The sequence below is a fragment of the Uloborus diversus genome, chromosome 1 (genome assembly GCF_026930045.1).
Source record: "Uloborus diversus isolate 005 chromosome 1, Udiv.v.3.1, whole genome shotgun sequence".
Classification (NCBI taxonomy): domain Eukaryota; kingdom Metazoa; phylum Arthropoda; class Arachnida; order Araneae; family Uloboridae; genus Uloborus; species Uloborus diversus.
Window position 1 is genome coordinate 253,778,469 of NC_072731.1, and position 16,454 is coordinate 253,794,922.

Genomic DNA, 16,454 nt, shown 5'->3' on the forward strand with positions numbered 1-16,454 from the left:
GGAAATCCATCTATTGACCACTTAACCGTCGGTCTAAAGCTCGAAAAAGGTTGTTCGAAACAAACGCCTAACCACTACGCCACTCAACTAGCATACAGAAAAATACTAATTTTAAAAGATATTTCTTCCATCCTTATCCATGCGAATTTTCTGTTGAAAATATTTTTATTTGTTATGACATAAAAAGACAAATTTTGATTTATAATTAACATTCTTAAGTCGACCAAAAAGGCTGAGTTGATATTAAATATTTACCAAACTAACTGTATTTGAATAGGGTATTCCAACAATACAAACTTAATGTTAACAAAAATAAGATAACATGGTTTAAAAGTAATGTGTGGCTTAACATTGCTGGCACTAGGTAGAAGAGCTGAAAACATAAAATTTATAGGAAACAGAGATTGCACAAAACATTATAAACAACTCAAGATTTCTTCAATTTGCAACTTTTTGGGGAGTTAGACGCCAGTTTTCTTTTCAAACTTGTTTCTTATGTAAGCAATTAAAGACACTTAACGAAAAACACTTGCATTGAAAACGCTTGGTTAAAGCAGCCCATGCTTACCTTGTTTTCAACCAGTTTTGAGGTGGACTCGTCTCAGGCAGGGCGCCATCATTCCTGATTAGCACTATAACGCAAATGAAATGCTAACAAAACCAGTAGCAACAGTATTTTTCTGTCTCTTGGATTTGTACACAATAATTACTTTTCAAAGTTGGTACATTTTTTAAATGAAAAACAAATATTAACCTTTGCAGTGGAATTGAATTTGCGAGGAATAACGTTACAATACACGCAACTCGCAAAAAAACCGCAAATATTTTGCGAGTTTTTTTGTTTTTTTTTTCCAACTCAAATATTAACAAAATGCTGTCTCGTGTTTTGTGCAATAACTAAATGTAGTAATAACAGCGTTGTTATGCATAACAAACTTAAACTTCCGACATGTGTTTTGAGATTGCAAGATACCACTTTTCAGGGCAAAAGATGTCAGCGTATGAATGGATTGAAAGCCGAAATGTATAGATCAATTTTGGATGCAAACATATTGATGCTTCTTTTCCGTCGATTAAATTCATATCAAAATTGATCTTTCTTTCTCTGTTCATATAAATCAGGAAACATTTAAGCAGAGGTTCTGAAAGAGAGATTTGCTTAGAAAAGACTTTATTGGAAAGAACTTTCGATGTATAGTATTTGTAAAAACATTTTCAATTTCGTTATTTATTCATTTTTTTATTATTGTCTGTTTTTTATTTACTTTTTTTTTGTATAAAATAATATATTATTGACGTTTACAGGAACATTGAAGTATATATGAGGCAGTGAGAAGCAAAGGGATGCATGTAAGTGGCAAAATTAAAAATTTGGAGAGAACCAACACGCATGGTAAGTGAACCTCTTCTGTCTTGGGATAAAGACATAGTACCGGTTGCCCGGTTAGGTTCTAGTATACAGCATGATTTGGAAAAACTTAACTAATATTTAGAGAAACAATCTCTATTGAAAACTATTACTGACACTAAAACTTGACATTTGTGCGACCAAAACTCATGGAGATATTCCCTTTTAAAGTTTTAAGGGACCATACAGAAGATGAGATTGGAACTTATCGCCCTTTCAGAAGAATGACAGCTCGTCAAAGTAAGAAAAAAAAGGTATTTATACTTTTCATTGCTATTCAAAAATAAATGCAAATGTTATGCCGTGATACGCAAAAACACACTTCCAAACCTCGAACAATTGAAAAATCACACTCAATGCACACATATCATTTTAAACTATTGATAACCGCTATATTTCCCCCCAAAAGGTGTTATTGACGGCAAGTGAAAAGTAGTGTAAGTAACAAAACGCCGCGTTTCATATCTCGGTGAATATCGGTCGTACTAATTTCAAACTTTTCATGTTGGAGTTATTTTGCAATGAAGATTATTTTCATTATTTCCTTAAATATAAGTTAGGGGACCTGGGGCCCGTATAAAAACTTAAATTTTGTATTTTTTGACGTATTTTGATTTTTTCTTCTAACTTTCAATATCTTAACTGCATCTGATTTTGAACATTTTTGCAATTGGAAGTATACATCTAGGACTGACGGTTGCGAAAATAAAGGTCTTGCAGGTTAAAACGGAACACACTGTATAATGTATATATATGGAACACATGGTTGTGAATTGCTATTTTGCGTATTGTACAAAAAGCACTTTATTTCGTCTTTTGATATGGGTTCATTTACTGATTCACGATTGAAATTTCACGTCAAGGAAAAAATTTTCTGTAATTCAGATTTATAATCTGAGTGAAACACTAACTCTTTTTCAAAAAACTCTCTCTTGTTTATTAAATCAGATTAATATCCTCTTCAGCGCTTAAACACGATCTTCATTTCTAATTTGCATTTAAACGTAACTTTCCACACGATTTCCTTTTTCTTCGGCAGTAATGATTCGGTCATTCAACAGTGGATCTCACGCATGACGAAAATGCTTCCCTATCTTATTTATTAGCTTTCGCTGAAACATGTCAAAGCAAACGAATATCTAATATCTATTTCTTTTGTCTGATTGGCAAAGTTAAAGCGTGACTAATTGCATCAAAAAACAAATGTTACCTTTACATTTCAAATTCTTCTTTTTATTCGTGCTTGCAATATAGTTAATTCTTCTCAGTTTCTTCTCCACATAAAGTAGAATGCAAAATTCTGTTTTTGATTTTGTGTAACAAATTTTAGTTTGTTTGTTTTTAATGGGGATGTGTATTTAGTGCTGGATCTAGAGGGAGCAAGGCGGGGCAATTTTTACCTTTTTAAGTGGTGCATCTTAACTTTCGAAAAACAATCTCACGCGACTAATATCGAAAGCCCCTATTCTCATAAGTATCCGTGATTACAATTTTAAAAAAATATTATGTTTTCGAAAAGATTTCGTCAACATTTATTCACAAAATGCTATAACCTGACCACGGAGGGATGGTGGATTAACTGGAAGTGGAATCAGGCAACCTCATTTTGTAATTGGTAGGATCAGAGAAATCGGTTGTGCAGTAAAATTTTTACTGCTTGCGCGATCTCGCTCATCCTATCTTTTACGAACCGAAGTGGTCTTTCTCCGCTTTTACAGTTCATCCGCAACCTCTGCGACGCAGCTATACCACTTCTGTTTTCACTAAATATCGGAGAAAGCTTGGTACGAATATACACTTGAATCGTTTGCTACTCATAAAAGATGATATTTCCTTTTACTCCAATTTAATGTCATTTTCTCGTTATTGGCAGTTTTAATGTGATTCAATAGTTTACTCTCTAAATATCACCAGCAGTGGCCAAATTGAAACCAGATTTAAAAAATAAAAATTTGCCAAATTTGTCGCCAAGTTGGTGACAAAACTTGGCAACCAAAATACCATCAATGTAAGTAATAAATAGTATTTCATTGTTTCACTAACGCTATGTAAAACTGCGGACAATAGGCGATTGGTTAAGTTGCAGTGAGTTTGGGTGGAACTCACTGCAACTTGTGAATCAACTTGTGAAGAATTATTGCGAATCCGGAAGTTGAAGCCTCTGCGTGTGCTCGCTGGATTTTTCCTCCAAAATGTTCCAACTATCGTCCAGAAGTTGACACACAGAACGGAGGAAACGAGCTGATGTGTGCATCACATGACTTCCTTTTACTCCAATTTAATGTCATTTTCTCATTATTGGCAGTTTTAATGTGATTCAATAGTTTACTCTCTAAATATCAACAACAGTGGCCAAATTGAAACCAGATTTTAAAAAAGAAATCGCCAAGTTGGCGACAAAACTTGGCGACCAAAATACTGGCGATATATTGCCAAGTGTCCGCCAAATTATAACACCACTTGAGTTTACATCAAAATCAACAATGATTCCCCCCTCCCCAAAAAAGGGGCAAAAGACCCCTTTAGAAACACCCGAACGCAACCAAAAAGCGAGGTGCACAACTAGACCCCACTAGAAGTCTACGTACCAAATTTCAACTTTCTAGAACATTCCGTTCTTGAATTGAGCGACATACATACGCACGTACGCACATACATACAGACGTCACGAGAAAACTCGTTGTAATTAACTCGGGAATCGTCAAAATGGTTATTTCACGTGTCTATACGTTCTTAGGCACTTATCCACGTGTGGTCGAGTCGAAAAAAAAAATCAACATTTATTCGGTGGTGAGCTAAAAGGGAAATTTAGGTCGATTTTTGGGTGAAAATTTTTTTGCGAATACAATACTTCTTTTTTTGTAAAAGGAAGTGAAAATAATTTATACTGCAAGCTTTTGCATTTTGATATTAACTTATAAATTAAAAAATAAATAAATAAATAAATAAATAATAATCAATTTATATTCAGGTCATAAGAATAAACCAGAAAAACATGCATGAGAAGTTTTACGGAAACTTTCTGAGATATCATGCACGAAACACGAGAAATCGGTGAAACCGGCACCCGAGAAAAAGAAGCTCAAACAGCGGCTGTTAACATAAATCTCTAATGGGGGAGAGCTTACGCATTTTTACGATAACTTGAAACGCTTTTTGTGTATGGTAATAAATAAGGTATCAAATTGTTCAGAATCAAATTATGCATAACATATATTTTTTCCAGAAAACCGAAAATTTTGAAGGTTAAAAGTCCTTAGGCCCCTTGTATTCTTAAGGAATTAGAGCTTTGACTATCCGACGCGCTTTTAACTAAAACCTTGCTTAACCAATGTATGTTTCCTAAAATTTTATTTCTTAGTAAATAAACAGTATCGCTTCAAAGTCAAAGTATACAAATATTTATATTGTAGGAATCGAACTTTTTGTGTATTTCTATCACTTCCTCACAAGCCCATGTGCAAATTTCTTCAAATTTCTTTAAAATTCTGTCGAATTCTCAAACGTACAAATATTCAAGAGAAGCATCGCTTCATTTAGTAACATTATTTCTTTATTACGTATTAGTTGCGTCTCCGGCTTTGCACGGTCTATCTCAAAAGTAAAAGTTATGTCCAGTGACGCATGTTCAACAGTCTGTCTGAAATGAATTTAAATGAAAAACAGAGTACAATTTCCAGTCAGAATAAAGACAAGTCCCTAAAAATCCTCATTTATTTTTGGACATTAATCCCTAAAAAGTTTCGTTCGGATAAGAATATTTCGTAAAGAATTTTATATCTCCTTACTGTTTGACCATCGATTACATGGAAAGGCTGATATCCGGTTTATAGGCGGAAATGGACGTACCTATTAGTTTATGGGGATGTTAATTGGTTTCTTTTAGGTGTGCACTTTTGCCTCTCTATTATTTAACCTTTTAGTTTTGTAAAAATGAAAATTTGCTCACAGCAACATTTTTTAAATGTCAAGTATATTCGATCTATAATCTCACAACAAAAATTAATTGATTTATTTATTCACAACAAGTTTTGAGCTTGCCATTTTGCTTTTACGTTCCTGAACAAAATGAAAATATTGTATTTTCTTTTTGTTGTTTCCATGGTAACTATTTTGTTTCCCTTTATTTTATTTTTGAGAATGCAATAAAAATGAATAAAGCACTAGTGACATTATAATGCTCGTGCGTCAAAAAATCCCATCGTTATTTTCCCTTCTCCCCTGCTAGATTCATTCAGATGGAATAGTCTTTATTTGGCAGATTGCCGAATTACATACAACCCGTGGTCAAACAGTAAAAGCTCCAAATCCAGACAGCGTCTGGCGCTCGTGAGCTAACTCGATTGCTGCATCGATCCCTGCCGAGAATAAGAGCTGAGGGTATGTGAGTCGACAGAATTTTTTTCTTTTTCTTCAGAATTAAATTGGAGAAACATAGCTAAAAGGGATCATTAGAATAAGGGCCCTAGCTAGAGTCGGCTTTAGCTTGTGTCTTTAGAAAAATTGTGTTCTGGTTCAGAAGGTTTCCTATTAAATATGTAGAATGCAGAATTCTTTCTACATTATATGTAGATTACAAATTTCCATTTATTCAGCTAAGATTTCTCTAGCAAATTAAGCTATAGCAGTAATTCTATGGCCTTTTTTTTTTTTTTTTTTTTTTTTTTTTTTTGAAATACCATATTATACAGTAAGCCGCTACGTACTCTTGAACTAGCCAATATTATATGACGAAACTATTGCAAGGCGTAGGTAAACCAGAGGTAAACTGTTTAATTTATTGATATTATTTAATGATTTTTAATCTGGAAAAATGATTTTTTATGCGTACATGTATTACCGTGAATCTTAAATTCTGTAATATTACATAAAATATTGTAAATTAGAAGCAAAGTTTAGAAAACAAGTGAAGACAAGCCATAATTCAAGCACAGTAGCTACAATTTTAATGCATCAGTTTCATGATCCTTATTTCTGTTGCTAATAAATTTCTCTGAGCAGTATCATACTCTTTTTCATTGGATTAAAAACACAATGAGGTGAAACAATGTAACAAATATTTCTTTATTTTCTCTAAAGCACGAATAAATGGACAAAAGAAAAAAACATGAAGAAGAAAATCACAGAAATCACCAACAAAGCAAACATTTCTTTTCTGAGGTCAGACATAAAAGCATTAATCTTTAGTATGAATTCCTTCAGTAATCAGAACCCATATCTTGCGTATCCTATACCTCCGAGCAGAGCACTGTTGAGACCATATCCAAGGCCAGCATATCCAAGGTTATTGTACCCCAATCCTCCATATCCAAGGCCCAATCCGTTGACGCCAACGATGCCTGGTGCAGCTAAGACAGCAGGTGCACCTACAGGTCTGGCAGCCCAGATTCCGGCCTCAGGTCCAGCATATGGAGCAGAAGAGATTATCTTGACGGCAGCAGGGTCTTGATTGGCTGTTCCAGGCTCGTTAGTCTTGACTTGTGCCCTGAATCCGGCATGGTCGGCAGCGTAGTCCACCTGTCTGTGAACGCCCCTGGCATCAGAGAATCCGTAGCTGCCCTTCACGCCACTAGCTCCATCGCCCACCTCCTCTCTGTATTGATCTCCATTCTTATCCTTTATGTTGTATCCAAACTTGTATGGTTGAGGAGCATGGTGCATAGGCTGTAAAAGCAAACGACTTTATTAGCATTTTACACAATTGCGGAGTATTTCAAAAGAATTTTAGTGACTTTATGTTGTGTTTCATGATTTCTTACTCTAAAATTAAATACAATTTTTTATGAATGATTTCTTTTTATATATTTTGACTTAAATTCAATGTATTTGACGCCCAGTACTTTTCTCTGGAAAAATGATTATCCATGCTTTATTCATACTTTATGGCAAAACGTATTTAACACTACAGATATAATTTCGACAGTATTTTTTTCCTTTTTTTTCCCCATGGAACTTCCAACTTTTTATTCAAAGAAAATTGAAAAACAAAAAAAAACACTTACCAGTGGTAATAAAGCACCAGCTGCGGCAGAAAGAATAGCAGATACGACAAAAATCTAATAGAAAGAAATTAAAAAATGTTAGAAATTTCATTTTGCGTTTCTACACTTTTCATAATATTAACTAAAAAAAGTATGTTTCTAGCTCCATATACATGAATCAGTGACTCCTGCTGAAGATATTAATAAACTATTTGTCAGTGTTTTTCTGACAGCTTTTATGGTGAATTTATTTGCTTCCTTTTGCGAATTTAAATCCTAAAACCACAAAAAATTACCTTTAAAAGTAAATAAAGTTGACGATAAGACAAAAAATTGATTTTACATTATAACAATTATTTAGCATTAAAATATTGTCAATGCAAGAATTTTAACGCCAAAAAGAATTTAACACATAAAAAAATAATATAGACTTTGGTTTAGTTAAAATGTTTGAAATAATGTCTAAAGTGATCTACAAAACAATCTACACATAATTTACAGCTATTTGTGTGCTTTTGATTTTAAAGAAACTTTTATTTTTATCTTAATTTCAGTTACTGAGTTTAAGATGTAGTTATATATTAAGTAATGTGCAATTTTTATGAGATGCTATACAAAGAAGACTTTATTGCATTTAGAATTCAATAATTGAAAAAATTACCTTGCAAAACATGGTGAAATTGATCGATGAAGGTTGAACAATGCTCCTGTTAGAGCCCTGGAACTTTTATACCTAAAGGAAGTTTTTGCAATTTATTTTTAATTCACTAGAATGTTTGACCTTTTACGCTTGATGTAATCTCAGCACCTTACCAAAAATTCAGCGATAACAAAATCCAGTTAGATAAAAAAAATAGGCAACATTCCTCAAACAAGATTTCGAGCTTCCACTGATGCGGAATACATTTTTTTTCATTATTATTATTATTGTCCATAACTTTTCGTTTCAACTTCTTTAAAAATATTTCATTGATTATAAAAGAAAAAATAAGACGTTTTCGCAACTAAGTTAACAAATTTAACAAGATCCATACAACAGTTAACCCAGATGCTTAAATACAGGGAAACCCCGACTTTACGTTCCCCGAATCTACGTTTTCTTTCATTTACCGTTTTTGATCAGGTTCCATCATCTGTTCTGCTGCTATGTACAGTGATGGTAAAAAAATTGCATCACCCTCGCATTTTCATAACAATGGGACTATGTGAGAAGTTTTGGTCGACCGATTAACGATGAATGTAAGCGAAATTCTGCAAAACTTATAAACAAAACATTTAACAGCAGGAATCCGATCATTGTTCATGTAGATCGGGTCTGTTTCCGGACCAAGGCAAACTGCTGACCCCGTGTTCATTTTTCCATTTCTGAACCTGCGTGTGAGTTTAAAGAAAAAAAAATTACTCAACCTCGTGTCAAGTTAAGTCGAATGGCAGGATAAAGGTTGTTACTTACCAGTTCTACCCTATGGCACGGAGCTGAATCATCCTGGAAAATGACGTTCGGAACTGAAGTAAAGTGATCCCGGATAGTAGGAGTCAATTTCTCCTCGAAAACGCCAACATACACCCGAGCGTTTACGTGTTCCTTGCACAAAGTGAAAGCCCACCAACTCCTTGATCAGAAATACATCCCCAAATCATCTGGGATACGGGATGCTTGACTGTATGTTGAATACAGTCGGGATGATATTCCTCTTCTTTGCGGCACGGGTGATGCAATTTTTTTTACCACCACTGTATTTCCCGTATTTTGGGTTTTTTACCACGGTCTTTTGAGTAACGTAAAAGCGGGTTTTCCCTGTAGTTGTATGGCAGAAAAAGAAAAACAACTTTTTTTCTTCTTCTCCTTTTCTTTTATGTTATCAATTTACATTAAGTACAAATAACACCATGGATATTTTTTAAAAAAATCTTGTAACACAATTCAACTAAATTGATGTGAAAGTTTATCATCTCTTAAACTTGTACAAAATCATTGCTAACTAATGGTAGATATTGAAACATTTTTGAATAAATGATTTTCTACTATTGTTAACTCTATTCAAAACAAGGAGTAATAATTCTTGAAACCATTCTTTTTTCGTGTTAACATGTATCAGCGTTAGCTGCAGGCTCTAAAAATATTTGTAGAAGTTGACAAAACGATAGAGAAACAGAATTCAAATAGTATTGTAGAAGGAACTGTCAGCAGCAAGAATAAGGGAAATTGCTATCTATTTGCAATGGGCATTTCAAGGTTAAGAAAAAAATGAAGGTAACGGTAATTAAATAAAAGAATGAAAAAGGAGAAAAATAAAAGAATTATTATGCAAATTTCTACAATCGGGATTTTAAATAAAATGAAATCAATGGTAGAGTTTCTGGTTTGCGCGTAGTGGCAAAATTTTCGAAAATACGTTGTGGTAAACCTTACCTGGTAGCATTGTGAAGGTTGCGCAGATCCTAATCACAGCATTTCGACCATGCCCGGATAGGTTTGACTCAACTATAGATACTGCTTTAACCCTAACTAGTAGAGGAAACAACTTATGAAATAAAACGCACAGAATAGTACCTAGAATAATGAAAAGTATTAATATTATTTCTTTGCTTTTAGTAATGATAATAACAATAAAAGGAACGCATAGCTAAAAAATAAAAATGGAAACAAAAATTAATGTGCCCAATTGAAAATTACGCGAATGAAAAGTTTTGATGAAATTTGTGTTACGCCATATTTATTATAGGCCAGGTGGTTATAATTTTGAAGAACAAATGATATAAATGTTGCAAAAATATTGAAATTAAAATAAAATACGCTTTCTACGAGTTGAACCAAAAAAGTACAATATCAAAATGTGTTAATACAGTGATCCTTCACTTTTAGCCTAGTTTCCCCGCAAACATTTTCAAAAAAGAAAAGAAACCATAAAAACAATAAACAAGGTCAAAAATATATTCAGTAATAAATTAATTATCGAAAAGTTTAAATTGGAAAGTAAGTTTTTGAGATAAGGAATTGTGTGTCTGACAGGCTGTCTTCCTTCCCTCCCACCCCCCACCCCCCAATTACTTTTGAGAGAATTGTCTGATTCGAACAAACTTTTTTTTTTTTTTTCAAATATCTCGGTGAGGACACCTTATTCCCGCATTTCTCTTTTTGATCTTAACAACTTTCCTTTCAATTTTGTACAGTTCAACAATTATTAACATTAACACCTGTGGGATAGTTTAAGGTAAATAGAAATCCTAAATATAAAGGAAGATTTGTTTCAAAAGAACTTTGTTGAAAAAAGCTCTTGATAAAGAAGATGCATATAAAAGATCTTTTTGATTTAAACAATTTTTCGTTAAGTTTCAAACAGTTCAAAAAATCTTAGCACTAGTGCCTGCGGGGAAACTTAAGGTGAATATAAATTCCAAACTTAAAGGCAGATTTGCTTCAAACCAACTTTGTTTGAAAAGTCTCTTGATAGAAAACGTGTATAGAAAAGGTTTTTTACCATTAAGTGTTTTTAAGGTTATTTTTTTCAACAGTTCAATAAGAACAACACAAAACATTTTTTGGCACCAAACATTTAAAAACATTGGTCAAAATCTGAATACATTCTCAATTTTTTGTTGTAAGAAATAGAAAAAGAAATGTTATAATGTAAAAATTTGAAATACATCTCATAGATTTAACATTGACGCCAGTCAGAGATAAATATGACTGAATCAAAATGAAATGAATGCGAAGCACAATTTTTTTACCAGGGATGCGGAGTCGGTGGAAAAATAACCAACTCCCGATTCCGACTTCTAGAATTTTATGTCCGTCGATTCCGATTCCAAATCTGCACCCTAATAAAAGTTCGTCTCCGACTCTACGACTACAACTCTGACACCACAGCCTTGGTAGAAATGCAGACTCGGTCGGAAAACGGCCGACTGCGACTCTTGGAATAATAAAACCTTCTGCTCCTAAGCCTGACTCCTACACCTTTATCCCAAAATCAATCCGACTCAAACTCGGCAAAGTTGCGAAATTTGAGAGAAAAAGGCCGACTGGGATTCCGAATCAAATTTTAAACTTTCCGCTTTCGATTCCGATTCCGACTTCTTTACCCAATGAGAGCAGTTCCAACTCCCTGACATTGATTTCGATTCAGAATCCTGTGAACTAAAGATTGTTGATATGATTTGCTTTTCTAAATTCTGAAGTTGTATTTTATTTATTTTAATTTTGACATCGGGAAATAAAATGAGAAATCGGAGTCCTTTATGTTTTAACAGAGGGAGCTGCGCAGACGATTTTCTTTCTTTCTTTTTTATGAAAATGAATATTTTATTTCTTTTCTTGAGAACATTAGTATTTGTGTGTGTGTGTTTTTATTTATTTATTTTTATTTATTTTATTTATTTTTATTGACCGGGGAAAATATAAACGGAAGAAAGAGCTAATGAAACTTTTATTTTGATAAAGTGTATTTACGAGTAATTTGAGATTTATATTTATTTATTTATTTATTGAATGCGATTAATGATTGTGTTTTCCTGGAAAAAATAAATTAGCTGCTTTGTTTAGAAGTTGCTACTACTTTATTTGTTCGTTTATCTATTTATTTATTTATTTTACGTATCCATTTCAACAAATGAGCAAGGCATATTCAGCTTCTAGAAATTAACTTAGACAGTTAAAAAGATTTGTTTGACAAATTTGCAGTCTAATTAAGAGAATATTGATTAGATGTTGTAAAGTCGATGCTGGTGTATGAGGAGGTAGGCTCGTTCAGTTCTGCGAGGAACTTCTTATTCCTTACTCCAATACTAAAGTATTTTTAAAAAAATAATGATATTTCATTATGACTGGTTAATTTTTTTCATTCGTAATAAACTGACGGTACTTTTCGTCACACGAACGCTCGCGGGGGGGCTCCGTAGGCCCGGAGTGGCTATTTCAGTAAATTAAGTTTGCAAAATAAAAAAAAAATTGTGTTTTCAACACTGAATTATAAATAGATAAACAGCCTCTAAAATATGTTTTAAAAAGTAAGGTTTAAGAAAGTTTTATAATACATGAATCTAAATCTTCTTCTAAGCGTTACTGATGATCGCTTTACTGTTCTGTGTCAACTTCTTCATCATCTTCATTGAGGGAGTTCTCATCAGTTGAAACCTCAACCAACAAGGTCTGCAACCTCTTCATTTCATCTTTGTAGCTTAAATAGCGATGCATTTCACAACCTCTTCCTTTACGTTCACAATCTGAAATGAAAAGCGTGAGCGCTCGCTCCGGGCCTCTGATGCCCGAACCGGAATTTTTTGGGGAAAAGGGGGAATGTACATTCCTGAAAAGCATATGGTCAGTATGTAGATCACTTCGAACGCAGCTACTGTGGACCTCATTCATTTCCGTTGAAGGGGTGATTTTTAGCAGCGTAGTTTTGTAATGACCGGTCCTGAGAGGCCCGATGCGAGTTCTCCCGGGGAAATTATAAAGATTCATCACTATATATTATACCATTAATACTTCACCACGCACCAATTATGTAAAATAGTCTCGTGCCAGTATTGTGAAATGCAAGATCATTTAACTTAAGTTTTAAACAATAATTTTTACGTTTTCGAAACTTTTAAGATCTGCCACCATTGTCCACAGTGGGCAATATAACACAGCATAACTTGATTATGGGGTAATTCGATGCAGGACTCACACCACAAGGGGAAACTATTATGATATCTGAAACAAATGAAGCCGAAAACTTATTTAAATCTGCAATTTATTATCTTTACACTGTACATTGGTATTAAAATTATTATTTTATTCTAGTCTTCGCAACTTAATTCATCTTATTCCGTCAATAAGCTGTAAAAAGTGCCTCTCACTACTTTTATTTTGTAATATTTAGGAAAATCAATTTCTTTGTTTTGCTCATGTTTGAAACATTTTTAATGTAATTATAGTTCTTGAAAATTCAAGCATTGGATAGAAATAAAAAAATTATTAAAATCTACAATTTAACAATTCTGGAAAACAGTTATCAATGTGACTCACTCTATAGACCGAATTAACAACTCGCACTACAGCTCACATTTTTTTTTTTTTTTTTTTTTGTAAGAGCGGGGCGGTCATTCCAAGCTCGTCAGCTTGCGAGATCGAGATTTTCGCTCACGTGATCGGTTGTGACGTAGAAATGTCCTCAAAGTAGCATTTTAATCTACTCGAACCCTAGCTTGCGGCTAGGTTCGAGTAGATTAGAAAACTACTTTGCGACATTTCTACATCACAAACGATCACGTGAGCGAAAATCTCGATCTCGCAAGCTGACGAGCTTGGAATGACCGCCTAGTTCTTTCTCTGAACTATTCATTCAGCTATTACATTATTTTTGAAAAATAAGACAAACACTTCTGAGGGAACATTTTCGTCATGAAAGTTAGGAAAAATACATGTGCGTCAATTTCTTACCCCATGAAAATACACCAAATAAAAAGCACAATGTAAGCTCAAAATATGCAATAAAAATGAACTGAGATACCCTCATTTCAAGAACAAATTCAATGCAAAATGTACTATTTAAGCTTGCAAAATAAAGATTGTATTCAAAGAGTTTGGACACTTCTCCTAAGTATTTGTAAAGTTTTTATTTTAAAGCATTTCGAAATTTTCCAGTGGCATACATAACACGGAATCAACTTGTGATGAGTTGATACCTATAGAAATTCGCTGAACATCGCCCAATTCATCTTAGTTAATGCTTATATCCTTTTTTTCTGATGCTTATATCCTTTCTTGTTTTGTCTGCTAAACTTTTTTTTTTTTTTTTTTTTTTTGAGTAATAACGAATTGTATATAGTCCTCATTTGAGCCATTCCATTTCAGATCAGGCAGGGCCTGTCACATGACCATCACCGATCTTTTTGAAAAAATTACAGTAGTTACAACTAATGGGCATATGAAATATCCCAAAAGGATTTTGCAAGAAAAATTTTTTTTTTCTCTAGTTACAGCCTAACAAAATTCTGCAGAAAATCGGCCATTTTGAAAAAAAACAGCATAACACTCGATTTGAAACGGACACTATTTCAAAAGTATTTAACCTATTTGAATAATTTATTTTCTACAAATAAACAAAGATCTATATATCATCTAAATATAGTTTTCGAAAATTTAGTTAGGTTTTTTGATTTTGAAAAAAAATAATTTTTGTGGTGGAAAAACTGCATTTTTACCGATTTTATGATTTTTTTTCTTATGAAAAAGTTTTTTTTTCTAAAAGAAGATGGCAGTCTAAAGCCCTTATATGATAGTTTCATAGCATATTTTATTGTAATATTTAGATGCATACACCTGTGGATATCGAAATCAAAATTTTGAAAAATTTCAAAAATTAACGATTTTTTGAAGTGCAATTACTCAAAAAACCCATTTTTTTTAATTCTGAAAACTGGCTCATTTGACGCCCATATTGTGCTTAACAAGCTGATGCCAATCAAATCCGGTATTTTTTCCGTATAACTTTATATGATTTTTTAAAGGTGATCTTATGATTATGATGTACATGGTAAAAATTATTTTTTCTGATATCTTTAGTAATTCAAAGTTTAATTGTCGACACCAACTAATTAAAATAGCGATGTACTGAAATGATAATGACTAAAATATAAATGAATTTTATACCATTTACTAAAACGTAATGTGAAAAATGTTCTTCAAACAATTTATTTTGCAATAAGCTCTTGAAATAGTCTATTTTTAAATTGTTTACAAGTTGCACAAGTTAAATATTTATATGGTTGTTACACCATATAGTTATTTAATTTTTTTGCTGCCAATAGTTTCTCTTTAAATAGTAATTTTTAAGCTTTCACCTGCACCCCTATCCCAAGAAAAATTGTGCTTACAAAATAATACAAATGTATGTATTTTTCTCAAGTGAAAAGCATTTACTTTCAAGTTTGGCTGCTTGTAACAATTTATTTTAAAATCATCTGATGGGAAACTCATTTTCATACCTTATTTTTGAAACTGGCAACAAAAATTGTTTTTATTGCTTATAAATAGTTCTATAGTGTCAATCAAAGAGTTAAACAGCAAACACGTTTTGGTATCTTTTATCTGTATTTATAGTTTCAAATAGTAAGTTATTTTGTTCAAACATTTAAAATAGATTGTAAATATTGTTTTTAACAAGTCTCTGGCTTTTATAAGGCTTATTCATGTCTGCCTTGTATAGTAGAACGAGGAAAAAATGTGCGGACTACGCTAACAGACACAAAAAAGTTGTGTACGGCTCAGAATATGTTAAATTATTTATTGTTGGCGATTTAACTGAAAAAATTGAAAAAGTTTTTAGTCCTTCTGTTTCTGTGAACACGGATGACAGCTTATGCTTTAACTGCATAACATTCTACAAAAAAAAGTTTTTGGACGTTGAAAAGGTGCCTCAGGAAGAAATTCCATCTTTTGATGACAATGATTCATTTATTCCAAAAACGGATGTAGTAGATGCTTTAAATTTGAGTATTAAAACTGTTAATGCTGACATGTCTCCACTGAAACACCCTTCGCTAATTAGATCAGAGAGAAGGGAAACTTATGTACAGAAAAAAAAGCTAAAATTAGAGAAAACATTCATACAATCAACTTTAAGCCAGATAAAAAAGGTGTATGAGGTCAATACTGTTCATGAGCCTACCCTTCAAGAGAATGGGTGTTTTAATTGTGAAGAGTGGTTTCATAATATGGATACTGCCCTGCTTAGCTGTGAACAGAAGGAAAAAGTTCAATTACTCACTTTATTGCCAGACAAATGTTAGTAAAAAGGAAATACAAGAAAAACTACCGAGTGTATCAAAATACCTCATTGATGAATCCAGAAAAATTAAAAAAACGAAAGGAGTTTATGCAAAACCTGATCCCTATGTTGGCCAAGCCTTGTCTGTTGAAACTTTGAATATTGCTTTATCATATTACTTAGAGGATAAGAAATGCTGCACCAGAGATAGTCCGAATAAGAATGATGTAATTTGTTAAAAATGATGACAGTGAGAAAAATTAAGAAAGTAAAGCGTTTTATGACACGCTCCATTAAAGAAACATA

At 32.9% G+C, this 16,454-nt stretch overlaps 1 protein-coding gene across 1 annotated transcript in view; it reads right to left on the minus strand.

Annotated features, from left to right (window-relative positions):
• Nucleotides 1-6,613: 6,613 nt before the first annotated feature.
• The window catches only part of LOC129220070 (elastin-like), a 27,149-nt gene continuing 17,308 nt past the window's right edge, over nt 6,614-16,454 (minus strand). The window contains exons 4-5 of the mRNA XM_054854409.1: nt 7,411-7,464; nt 6,614-7,072 (exon numbers count right to left, since the gene is read on the minus strand). Coding sequence (XP_054710384.1) covers nt 6,614-7,072; nt 7,411-7,464 — 513 coding nt within the window. The remainder of the gene's footprint in view (nt 7,073-7,410; nt 7,465-16,454) is intronic.